The sequence below is a fragment of the Bidens hawaiensis genome, unplaced genomic scaffold (genome assembly GCF_021521415.1).
Source record: "Bidens hawaiensis isolate Kalapana, Puna unplaced genomic scaffold, B.hawaiensis_p1.1 tig00034667_1, whole genome shotgun sequence".
Taxonomy (NCBI): domain Eukaryota; kingdom Viridiplantae; phylum Streptophyta; class Magnoliopsida; order Asterales; family Asteraceae; genus Bidens; species Bidens hawaiensis.
Window position 1 is genome coordinate 135,009 of NW_027496014.1, and position 12,564 is coordinate 147,572.

The following is a 12,564-nucleotide window of genomic DNA, read 5'->3' on the forward strand; positions in this document are numbered from 1 at the left end:
GTCGGGGTGTGACAAAATATGCCTAAATTAGAGCTTATGGAAAACTAATACCCTCAAGTCCTCAACCCTTTTGGTTTCATTCAATCATTTAGAAAAAGACACTGTTTAGGGGGTGTTTGGGATTCCTTATTTTACCTCCTTATAACTTTTCATTAAGTTAATAAGTTATAAAAGTGTAACTTATGAAACTTTTCCTCTCACAATATAAGCAATCTCAAACACCTTAGTACTTTTCAAAAAGTTAATAAGTTATAAGTTGGTGAAAATAAGCAATCCCAAACACCCCTTTAGATAATGCAACCAGTGGCGGAGCTACAGCTTGGCCACCGGGTTCGTCCGAACCCGGTCTTTTTCGGTTTTATATATAACCTATAATATAGAATTAACGAGCGAACCCATGCTTTTTCGACAAACGAACCCAGTTGAAAAAGTGAAAGAAGTAGAAAAAAACAAACGTACTCGCTGTGTTTAGGAATTTGCAGGAAATGTGAATGAGTTTTATATATGTAGTTGATGTGAGAAAGAAGAAGAAAGACATGTGCTATCCTTCCAGAATTTATGGTTAAGTTAGTTTAGGCTTTGGGTCATTACCTACTCCAACATTATACTTTTAAGTTTTAATTTTTCTTGTACATCCCCTTTGATTATTTTATTTATCCGGGTCATTAATCTTGTGAGTGAACTATAAGTTCAAGAATATTTTAGATTCTTTAAATTGAACTTTTTTTATGATACAAGTGAAATCTATAAAATTAATTGTGAACCCGGTTAAAACCTTTTCGTTTAGCCACTGATTATATTAATGTTAGTCCATTATGTTAGAGTAACATTACTTCTATTTGGTAAGGTCTCTTGAATTTAAAAGTCTAAATCTAAGATATATTTTCGACCCCACAACTTAAATGTTTAAGTTATACCGTTGCGTCCATTCATCTTTCTTTTATTTTGATTTTCAAATAATCAAATCCAATACGGGTAAAAAGCAATGTTGAAAGTCGTGATTGAAAATATTAAGAAACGTTTTTTAAACATGAAAACGTGTATGAAATAATTATTACACATAATAACTTTTTTTAATTTAAAATGTCTTTATATTGTATTTAATGTTGACAATTCTCTTTTCTAATGATAGTGATATTGCATTCTATTTATCTGACTTGACTCGACTCGTCCGGGCTTGAAAACTTTGACGCCGTAGAAAATTCAAACATCGAAAAATCTCGAACCCATAGGAAAAAATTCCTGGCTCCGCCAATGAATGCAACAAGCTAATAAATCATTCCAACCATCTTTTAAAGGTATGTTCATGGTAAGATAAACTTTGTACCGAGAGGCGCAAATCACCCGGCTTATAAGCTAACAATTAAATTATATAGAGTTAACAATTTGAACGTAATTGACAAGAAGTTGAAACCTCCCCGGTGCTCCAGTTGCTCAAAAAATATTCCTTAACAAAAGTCGTATAATTGACCAAACTTCGTGGACAATTTTAACACTTTACTCAAAAAGTTTATTTTAAATTAATGGTGTTAAATTATTATTACGGATATACAATGGTCACACGAATTATTAAATGAATTAGGTGTTTTGTCAGTTGAAAAAGATTTGTTACAAAAAAAGCTGACTAAAAATATTCAATAATTAATCTGTTTATATATGTTAATAAAATATAAACTTAGTCTAAGCATGTTTAGGCACATGGTTATATATATTAATAAAATATACTAAAACAATATGTCTATAAACTTTTTAGTTATTGTTGCGGGTCCTCAACCCGAAAAAAACCCGAGTAAAGGAGAAGCTGCTATCACAATATAAAGTTTAAAATAAAGTAAGAATTTTTTATTTTGATTTTACTCCAAATTGGTTTTGAGTATATATATATAAACCACTCTACATACACTCAAAATTTTTTCATTTCCAGAAACAAAAAATGCATTTTCTTGTCACAACACATATGAAACTATTAGGACTCATCAAGTGTCATGGAGTCACTACTTCACCACTTTTAGCCATCTTAATATGCCCCTTCTTTATGAAAGTTTTAATGAGTTTTGAGGCCAGTCCAAGACATTGTTGAATCCATGGTTCAAGATTCAAGACTTTTCGTGTTTCAGTTAAGCCGGATCATCGGTTTAGAGGACGAGAACGAAGGAGGAGAAAGAAGATTGAGCCGAGTTCGTCGTCTTGTTTACGACAGGTTGGCTCACACTGGAAGATCAATAGCTTCTATAGGAGATCATGAACACAACTTGCATACTGTATCAATGGTGGCTCTCTAAGGTTATAAGCTTATTGTGTATTCAAATAATAATATTAGAGATTTTGAAATTAATGCTGATGGATCCAAAATGGTACTTCATTATTATTCCAAAACTTGTTTGTTAGCCTGGACTGTGACAACAGCAAATCATTACATTTTTGGATCAAATTATATAAAAACAAAAACATTCTAAAAGATAATGTTTAATTTGCTTGCAGGATAATATTCTACTGTATATTGTTCTTCACAGATGATGATGAGTCAGCAGTTGGCTGCCACGTCCAGGGTTTCTCTGTTATTTTGTTGTTGCTTTTGAGACTTTTTTTTAATGATTTGTTTATTTTTGATAATATATGCTGCAATTTTCAGATCTTAGTTATCTTTATTTTTTTTAAAAAATGTGTTGCTTACTTGCTTTACCTCAAATAATCACACCATATTATTATAAATCTTATGTTTGCATAGAATGGAAAATGCATGAAAATTTGCAGCATAGATTACTATATATCTATTATGTTTGTAGTTTTCTGTTTTTTGTTTTTTTTTTTGGAATTTAAGTGGAAATGAGGTATTTATACAAAATACTTAAAAACTTTATACACTGAATTTTTTAAGGAAATCAAGATCAATGATAGAGGCAAGTCTTAAAAAACTAAGTTATTTCACATGGGTTCATATTTTTTTCCTTTTCTGTTTATTTCTTTTAGCTCATTATATGAGATATCGATTATGTGCTTTAACTGGAAAACTAATGAAATCTCAACCATAGTATTATGAGTTTATGGCATGTCTCTTTTCATTGTTTACCTGGGGTCTATATATTATGTTTTCTTTTATATATCATTATCATCGTACTCAGTAAATCCCACCAATAGCTTACCTCTACCCCGTAGGAATAGAGAGGCAAGCCTTTGACATAAGTCACATAACACTCAACCACCAGGACACAACGTTAATGACTCGTTCACTTTCGCTTAAGCTACATTGTCTTAAACCGTATCCAATGATCAATTAGGAATGACTCTAGCTTTTTCATAGAAGTCATTACCTATAGTTGTTTTTAGGGTTGTAAATGAACTGAACGTTCAACGAACTGTTCGGCAGGAAGTTCGTTTATTTCGTTTGTTTAATAAATGAATGGACATGAACAAGAAATTCCGTTCGATAAGTTAAACGAGCGAACATGAACAGAGGTCTCGTTTGTTCATTTGAGTTCGTGAACGTTCGTGCATTTACGTTCATTTATATTTGTTTATTCATGTTCGATTGTTTATTTTGTTCATAAAATTTCTTTTTATAATTATTTATTTTATCTAAACTCTTTATATTGTTAATTTTATTATTATTTTAACAGTTAAAATAGGCCTCATTTATGTCATTTGTGTTTGTATGTGTTTTTTTAGAAACTTAACGAACGAAAACGAACAAATATGTTTTCTTAATAAGTGAACACGAACAAGAAATATTGTTCGGTAGCGTTCGTGAACAAGTTCAAATGCTTAATGAACGAACAGAAACAAGGCTTTGTTCGGTTCGTTTACAGCCCTAGTTGTTTTATACAAAGGAAATACATGTAAAATGTAAATTGTATCCGATTATTTTATTTATTTACTTTTTTTGAAAGGCTAGACGGTAAACATTTATGAGATAATTGGAACTTTAATAATTGGATTACCCCAGTGAGTAAAATGACAGAAGGTGAAAAGAAAAAGGCATGGCTGAGGTTTTCTCCAATGCTTTATGGAAACGAGGAAATGAAAAACTTTGAACCGGTACTAGGTTTTTTTTTATTTTATTTTATTATTTTTTTTTAATTTAAACAAAAGGTCTTGGGAGATTCTTTGAGCTTGTACACGGGCTACCTACCATTCGACATTGAGAGCGGTCAGGTTTTATTAGGCACAAAGATTGGCCAAAAGGCTAGTTTGCTTTGTGATGGTATAGTTGTGACTTACCCGATATCGTTGTTTAGCAGGCATTAACAGTATTCCAGTAAACAACCAAACATCAGTTGATACAACCGGTTACTTGAGCTACCTTATAATGCCTCGTGTTCTTTAGCGAGTTTCTGCTTTTTTGACTCACCAAGATCACATGTTCGTATGTTTCCAAGTAAATAAGAACTCGCTTTAAGTGCTGTTGAATAAACCTACCTCAGAACTAAAGTGCTTTTGTATAACAATGTCTGGATTAACTTCTCATTTTTAATAACAAAAATAAATAAACATTTTAAAAGTGAAAAACAAGGATCAGAAAATAGGGTTAATGACACTCTTTAAAGGTGAAAAACAAATATAAAAAAATAGGGTTAAAAGTCATCAAAAACCAGATTTTATATCATCTTTATTCAATCAGGCTACTTAATTTCATTAGCTAACAATGTTTTATAGCCTCAACAATATGAAAAACTGATAAACCACTAAATCTCATTTACTTTCTAACAGATGTAATTATTTTATTTAAATATTGATGAAAATATTCCAGTAAGAAACAGTAAAAAAAATAAAAGAAGATAAATACAAAACCAGTCCAAAATCATCCAACAAACATGATATAAAGCCATCTAGATCAATCCATAGCCTGATCTTTTTAACCACAGATAAGATAACATTTTATTGTTGCAAGAATTTGAATTCAAAATAATCTTATAGTGCTTAGATAACCAACCACACAACTTGATGCTGAAGAAAAGTGATAACCAATTAACGCCTATCGGAGGCAACAGATTCGGTTGAGAAGAGGTACTTGACACGCGATAGGACAGAATCATGTGCAGGATCATACGGGTGGTCCTTTGAAGGAATCTCCAAAATAGCTGGAACTGGTTTGTTGTAGCTATCGACCAAGAACCGTATCATATTTGCAACCTAAAATAACAAAGTAAAGACCAAGCAACCTTTTAAACCGTTCTACTTTCATAAAGACCAAGCAACCGTATCATTATGTGTAAACTACTTACATATTGACTGATCAAGACTATTGCCACGTCTTCCCTTGTGGTGAATTCCTTGAAAGCATCCTCAATTTGTTTGACGGTTGTCTCTGAAAACAATATGATACAACGTTTTCAAAAAAGCAAAGTGATTCTTTCGGTTCACAAAACAAGAATAAGAGTTTGCTTTAACAAAGATCCAGTTTTTGGGTGTGACTCAAAATGATCTTTTATAAACACTCATAGATCGAAAATCAATGTGATTAAATTTGTATAGATGGCATCGGAAAACTTTAATGGAAAATTTAAAAGAATGTTGAAGGAAGAAATAATACTTGAATCAACAATGAGGTAATTTGTCTTCCTTCTCAAGTCAACATTACCAACTCCAGCAAGTAAAAATCCAGTTACAGTGTCCTGCATAAGATATAAACTGTTACAGCTTACAAGAATATTCGAAAGCATGGAGCGTTACTTGAATTTCCCAAGAACATGAAATCACCAGTAGCCAAAGCAAAAACAAATAAATAAATAAGTTTATGAGTACTAACTAATTCAAGAATACATGGAAAATGCAGCATATATAATATAAAATATAACATAATGTATCTAGTATTTTCTGGAGTGTCATAAAAAATCACATGAAGAAAGTTTTTATGTACATGATTAATCTTAAAGAACCAGTCAAAAAAATGGAAAATCAATTAGAAGAATTATACAAGTTATTAGTTTGTGTTTTAAAAAATTCATAATGAGATGTGATCCAGCTAGTTCAATTAATCTCAATTGATGAATTTTATTCCCACTCCCCTCTTTATATCTCTCCAAGTCGGAATGAAATAGACATGCTTTATCCAGGAATTAAAGATATAAATAAGCAAACAATAGAGTGAAAAATGTTGTTAAAATGTAAACAGAGAAGTAGATATTAATATTACCTCATCTGCAATCATAGCAATGAGTGCTGAGTTGCTAGTAGGAATTTGAGCTCGACCCGCCATTTGAGATGCAAGATAAAACTACATGGAATAAATAAATGTTAACAACGCAGATGCTAACCAAGGTATGCGTATGTGACCACACCAAAACCTAATAATCTGTGCTTTTCATCTTCCTTTGATCACACTTTCCATTCTTACAATATATCATTATATTGATCCATTAAAATATAACTAAGACCACTAATTATACACAACTTGAAGTTAAGAACAAATCAGATCAAGCAAGCATCATGTCTATTGTAAACAATAACAATTCAATATGCTACCTCAGTATCATAATGATGAAAAACAACTACGACAAGAAGAAATTAGGGCTCAATCCTATTCAGCATGATTTTCCAGAAGTCAAGGCTGTAAACGAACCGAGCCGAGCCAAACAAGGCCTTGTTCATGTTCGTTCTTTAAGCTTTTATCATACAAGCGAACGGTTCACAGATAGCTAATTGAATGAAATTTATTGTCCGTGCTAGGTCATTGAAGGAATAATGTTTTATTTGATTTGTCTAACCGAAAATGGTTGGTGTGAACAGTTAGGTCCGGCTACCAGGTTTGTGTTTGTGTTGGTGTTTTTTTAACATTCATATTCATATGTTAATTTTACATATAATTTCATGACACGATACTCATATATATTAATGTTTCATGGTTAATAATTTTGCTTAAGATCTATAGTAAGATTAGAAAAGTCATTAAAAAGCATTAAAAACCTTTAACTAACAAACATTAACGAACGCTCACGAACACAATTAAACAAACATGTCCTCCGTCCGCATTCGTTCATTTCGTCAACCGGTTCACGTTCGTTCACAACGGACAAACATAAACGAGCTTCCTGCCGTTTACAGTGTGATCTATTCAATGAGTGTGATCTATTCGAATTGCAATTAGCAACATGAGGCTTACGATTATAAATCCTACGAAGTTAGTCAATAATTCTAATTGCTAGGGTTCCTGTGTGTTAGAATTGAATCTGTAACCTAAAACCAGATCGAAGTTCAATTCAATTCATATGGCTGTAGATATATAGATCTGAATCGAAGCACCAGATGAGTGTGTGTGAGAGATAATAAGAACATACCTGTAATCAATCGATCGAGAGGAGAAGATGATGATTTCTATCAAAACAAAACAATCGTAGCGATGAGATTTTATTATTATTATTATGTGAAACAAAATGATATCGGTTTGAGGGTGGTTTGGTTTCTAGTAGAAGATGTGGCCAAATAAAACAAATAAAACAGTTAAACTAACTTTGTAATTTTCTCCATTAAAATCGGTTAAACGAATCAAAACCGGTCAAAATCCAAATCAAAACCGATCATGAGCCGGTTTTGATTTTTGTTGACTAAACTAAACCGGTTTCAACCCAAACCGATATTGAGTTTTAAATCGGTTTGTGCATCTCTGGTTTCTAGAGATCGAAAACATATATTTATTTAAATATTATTTTGTAATAATGATTATAAATTGATGCATTACTTCAACTTCTATTTATTTTGTCTACTTTTTTCATGTTAAAATAAATTCCTTGTCACAAGATTTTGGTAGATGAGTCACGGGTTTGGAGGTATAAGCATCTCATACGAGCTGTATGTTGTAAAAGCATAACACGTGAGAGTAAGTATTCGTTTGCAAGATAGATAGCGTTGGTACAACTAAGACACGTTATAGTCTTTTCTCTCACGGTTGCTACACCAACTATATCGATGTTTGTGACACAACATGTCATCCGAACGTGTAGAGTAACCGTTGGTACATAGGTTAACTGTCAAGCCATGTTTCTCACGTGTCACACCCCGCCTTCTTTGGCAGAATTCTGGCTAGGTCAGTTATTGGTTATATCCAAGATTATATCATCTCTCCAAGAATATGTAGTTATTTATATGTGACAATTCTAAAAGAAAACATAAAATGATCAATCAATCAATCATACCTAGTATAAAATCCCTCCAATAGCAAAGCTATAAGTAGGGTCTGAGAAGGGTGGGATGTAGGCAAACCGTACCTCTATTCAATAGAATAGAGAGGTGGCTTCCAGAGAGACCCTCAGCTCTAAAAATCATATGTATGGGAGAATATAAAAAGCAATCATAATTCAACAGTAATATAATTAATAATAACACTTAGTAATAATAATGATAATAATATATAGATATACTGAAATAATAAAAATAAAAACAACAAAGAAACTACATAATATATGAAAAGAAAATAACATAATGGCATGTGAACAAAAATAAGGTAAAGAGAAGCCCCTTAAGGTATTACTTTCTCCCTAAAAATCATTAATCTTAGGGTATGTTTGGTACGGGGTAATGGAATAGATGAGGGAATGGAATGGACGTGGTAATGGAATGGAGAAAGAAATGAAATGGATCATTACCATTCCATTGTCATGTTTGGTTACCATGCAATAATGGAATGATTAATCACTTTATTATTATTAATATTTTTATTAGTAATAATAATAAAAAATAAATAAATAAAAATAAAAAAAATACTACTAATAATAATTGAATATTCATAATAAGTATTTTTTGGACCTCGTGCTGCAACAAGATCGTTAAACTGTATATGCGTTGTGAAATGTTAACTGATCCAATTTAAAAATAAAATATATTGATAACATAGTAATAGTTCTAATATAATAATAGTTATATTATAATATACAAAACGATAATGATAATTATATAATGATAATATAATAACTATAATTAGAAAATAATAATAATATAATAATAATTATAATTTTATAATAGTAATAATGATTGCTGACTTTTTGACTTTTTCATTCCTTGGAGGAATGGAAAAAAAAACCATACCTAAAGGAATGAAAATCATAAAAATGGAAGGAGTTTCATTCTATTTGGAATGATCCATTCAATTCCTGCATGGTAACCAAACATGCTTTTTTTCATTCCTTTGGAATGGCTTATTACATTCCACCTTTCATTACTTCATAACAAACACTACCTTAATTCTACGTCTCTAAGAATTCCTATCCTCAAAGAGGTTTAGTTCTAGCAAATCATGTCCAATCCTCTCATCCCAAGTCAATTTTGGTCGGCCTCTACCCCTCCTCCCCTCTATATTAATGTTTTCTACGGATCTAACAGGATTCGTTGTCTGCCTTCTCTTCACATGTCCAAACCATCTTAGTCTCCACTCTCTTATTTTGTCTGATATGTTAGCTACCCCTAATCTCTCCCGAAACACACTGTTTCTTATTCGGTTTAGCCTTGTGTGCCCACACATCCAGCGCAGCATTCTCATCTCTGCTACCTCTATTTTCCGCTCGTGTGCCTTCTTGATGGCCCAACAATCTGTTCCATATAACATTGCAGGTCTAAATGCAACCCTATAAAACTTTCCCTTTAGTTTAGTTGGGAATCTCCTGTCGCACAATACACCTGTGGCTGCTCTCCATCTACACCATCCTACCTGAACTCGATGGGCCACATCATTGTCTAACTCCCCATCGCTCTGGACAAACAATCCTAGATACTTGAACTTTGTTACTTATGGGACTACTTGCCCTTCAATGGTGATCTGGATGTCCTCATTGTCATTTACTCCACCGAAAACACAGTGGAGGTATGAGAATGTTGCGCTCTGGACTATAATGGTTCAATAAAACCAAACTCCTCAAACCTAGTCAGGCTTGTTTGTCATTTTTTAAAACCATAGTTAACAACTGACTATCTGTAAAGTATGTTAAAATTGTTCACGTGCCAAATGTTTTTAGTGTGAGTTATACACCATGAACATATGAGGGGAGCTTTTCACGTAGGACTCATGCTCACCCGGACTCTTTGGAGTGTGAGTGGTGAACAATGAGTGAGCAATTTGTGAGTATGTTCACGAAAGTGAGGAGATTTGGTAAACTGAGCAAACCAATTGCATGAAGACACCTAGCTAACTTTTTTATATTTCATATTCGATATTAAAAAAAGAAAAAAGTCATTCACCACTCACTAGGTATAGCACACATAGTTAGTAAATGTAGTCATTCATCACTCACTAGGTATAACATATCGTTAGTAAATGTAGTCATTCATCAAATCACATCACCAAGTTTGCTCCTAACCACCCTACAGGCTAACAAGTATAACAAATGCCTTAATAAGCAAAAGCTTTCGTAGTTTCGATTATTAAAATTTAAACTAGAAGCACAAGCTCAATCTCATAGCACACTTTCAAATTTACAATAGCAAGTTATAGATTTAAGATTTTTTATCAAACATAATTTTTTTTTATCTTACCAAAAGTATTATGGTAAAAGATTTTCCGCCTAACCACGAGCCTTTAATTTTTCAAACTTATTTTTCGTTGTATGGTGCTTGAAAAACTGCACTTTTCTCCAGGCACTTCTCATTTCACACTCAGATCGCCCGGCCATAAAAACACACCAGCAACAACCTTCCCATTTCACACAAATAGACATCGTATCAGACAAACAAGGCCACAGCCGCAAACAAAATGCCAAGTATGGAAACCGTATACCAAATCAAGGGTAGTTGTGGATGCTCGAAGGTTGATTGTTTATGACAAGCAGCACCGCATTGGCACAATTGTGATTAGACTAATAACAATCAACACCACTTTAAATTTGGGAAACAGTTTTGACTTAAAAGGTCAAAGCATGCCTCTCACAATGTGGTACTGATAATCATAAAAAGAGTGGATATGCACCATTCATCTAGCCTAAAATCATCGATTGTCCTCAGCCTCAAAAGAAACATACAAAAACATGATCGAAAGGCAATTGAAATAAAAAGTCAAAATTTCAAATTTAAAACTTTATTTTCTTGATTATCTAATAAAAAACAATACATCAAATGTAACAAACGACAGCACCAACACCCTTATCTCACATTATACAACAGTTCTCTTGAGAACCAGTCATTTCAGGCGATCTGCAAGCCAAGAAACCGCAAGTCAGATCACATTAAATAAAAAATTAACAAATCAAATAGTAAACAAGAAATGAAAAAGAAGCTACTCACAGTTGACCAAGAGCAGATATGTCAAAGTCAGGGGCGAGCTCTTTGACAATATCATTCGGCGGTTGACCGCATTCTTGCATTTTCTGCATGAGCTCAATGATCTTGTTGAAATTGCCCGGCTCGGTCTCATACACCACATTTAAATCCTTAATAAGCTCGTGTTGATGAAAATAACGGTTGTATTCCTCTTGGCTCAGTTTGGATTTATTATCTTCTAACCATTTCGGGTACCTTTCTCCAATTTCTTTCATGGGCTCATGAAGAACTTCTTTTGACAAAAGTTGCTGCATCATTGTCTCTACTATAGACTCCATGTCCTACCAAAGTGACAAAATCATGTTTAGCAAATTACAGTTTTTGTCCTTAACTAAGAAATAACATAAATCATGCTTTATGATCATATGTTGTCACAGAAAGAACTGCAGATGAGGGTATTTTTGTCTTTTGACCCCAAAAGGTCTATTTTAACAATTCCTAGATGATCAAATAATTTTCATCCATAAGACGCTCTTTCTTTTTTCGTATAAAGAGGCAAATTAGATATGCAACTAATAACAAAGTTAGCGCAAACAATTTCGAACATCACAAATATCAAGAAACAACTTATTTCATAACAATATTCCGTGACAAACATTCAAAAATTATATTATTTGGTAACAATCAAGGTTTTATACTTTAAGAAAACACTTTAGTCAACTTCCAACATGTTTAACCTACCTGTTAGAGATGACACATTTTGTGGTATTATTTAAGTCGTCTAATTTTATCTCGAAACGTACCCTAGCAGTTGCCTTGTTTCTTTTAATCAATTTTTAATCTTTACCCATTTGATGAGTTACAGATAATACACAAACAAATCAACCCATTCAAAAGTAACTGAGTAAAAAATTGCCACCTCAACATTATTAAAAGTACCTGAGATTTTGCAAGTTCCTCGAAGTGCTTAACCAAATCCTCCATCATTTTGTCATCACCCAATCCATCAACGCCACCTGGCTTCAATCCTGCTATAGACTCCAACCCCTTAACAGTCTCCCGAGTTTGCTCTCTCAACTTATTAAGAGTCTCTGAAGCATTCGACTCCTTTGGTGCCACCTTCTTCTTTCCTTTGTTCTTGCTTCTTAAATCAGGCAGGCCCAACCCTAATCCTTGAACCTCACTAGGTAATGAAGACGCCTCTTCTTTGTTCCCTCCACCATCTCTACTTCAATTATTAAATGAAAGACAAAATGAAAGACAGAAAGAAAACAAACCCTTAATTATTTATAGCTCACACAAAAACAAAATGCTTCAAAAATCTCATATACACGAGAATCACAGTTTTGTTTCTTTAAACGCAACATACATGTACACCTAAATTTG

General features: G+C 32.8%; 2 protein-coding genes across 4 annotated transcripts in view; both read right to left on the reverse strand.

The window, feature by feature from the left end:
• LOC143586464 (peroxisome biogenesis protein 19-2-like) overlaps window positions 1-12,564 on the reverse strand; it is a 106,168-nt gene that overhangs the window by 91,317 nt on the left and 2,287 nt on the right. The window contains exons 3-5 of one of the 3 annotated variants that reach the window (XM_077068001.1): window positions 12,118-12,403; window positions 11,203-11,519; window positions 10,996-11,112 (exon numbers count right to left, since the gene is read on the reverse strand). In XM_077068001.1, the coding sequence (XP_076924116.1) occupies window positions 11,067-11,112; window positions 11,203-11,519; window positions 12,118-12,403 (649 nt within the window). In that variant the 3' untranslated portion in view covers window positions 10,996-11,066. Of the gene's footprint in view, window positions 1-10,995; window positions 11,113-11,198; window positions 11,520-12,117; window positions 12,407-12,564 lie in introns of those variants that run through there. The other 2 variants (XM_077068000.1, XM_077068002.1) reach the window with 2 other exon arrangements.
• Window positions 4,809-7,295, reverse strand: LOC143586463 (V-type proton ATPase subunit F-like). Its single transcript, XM_077067999.1, has 5 exons — window positions 7,275-7,295; window positions 6,134-6,214; window positions 5,531-5,612; window positions 5,223-5,305; window positions 4,809-5,130 (listed from the first exon to the last, which is right to left on the reverse strand). The coding sequence occupies exons 2-5, from the start codon at window positions 6,194-6,196 to the stop codon at window positions 4,966-4,968; spliced, it is 393 nt and encodes a 130-aa protein (XP_076924114.1). The 5' UTR covers window positions 6,197-6,214; window positions 7,275-7,295; the 3' UTR covers window positions 4,809-4,965.

What these genes read in the sequence shown, in the direction of transcription:
- LOC143586463 (XM_077067999.1), bottom strand. Translation starts at nt 6,196, where the DNA reads ATGGCGGGTCGAGCTCAAATTCCTACTAGCAACTCAGCACTCATTGCT. An exon ending in TTGCTATGATTGCAGATGAG is followed by an intron (nt 5,613 to 6,133) that starts GTAATATTAATA and finishes TATCTTATGCAG; the next exon opens with GACACTGTAACTGGATTTTT. An exon ending in TAGTCTTGATCAGTCAATAT is followed by an intron (nt 5,131 to 5,222) that starts GTAAGTAGTTTA and finishes TTGTTATTTTAG; the next exon opens with GTTGCAAATATGATACGGTT.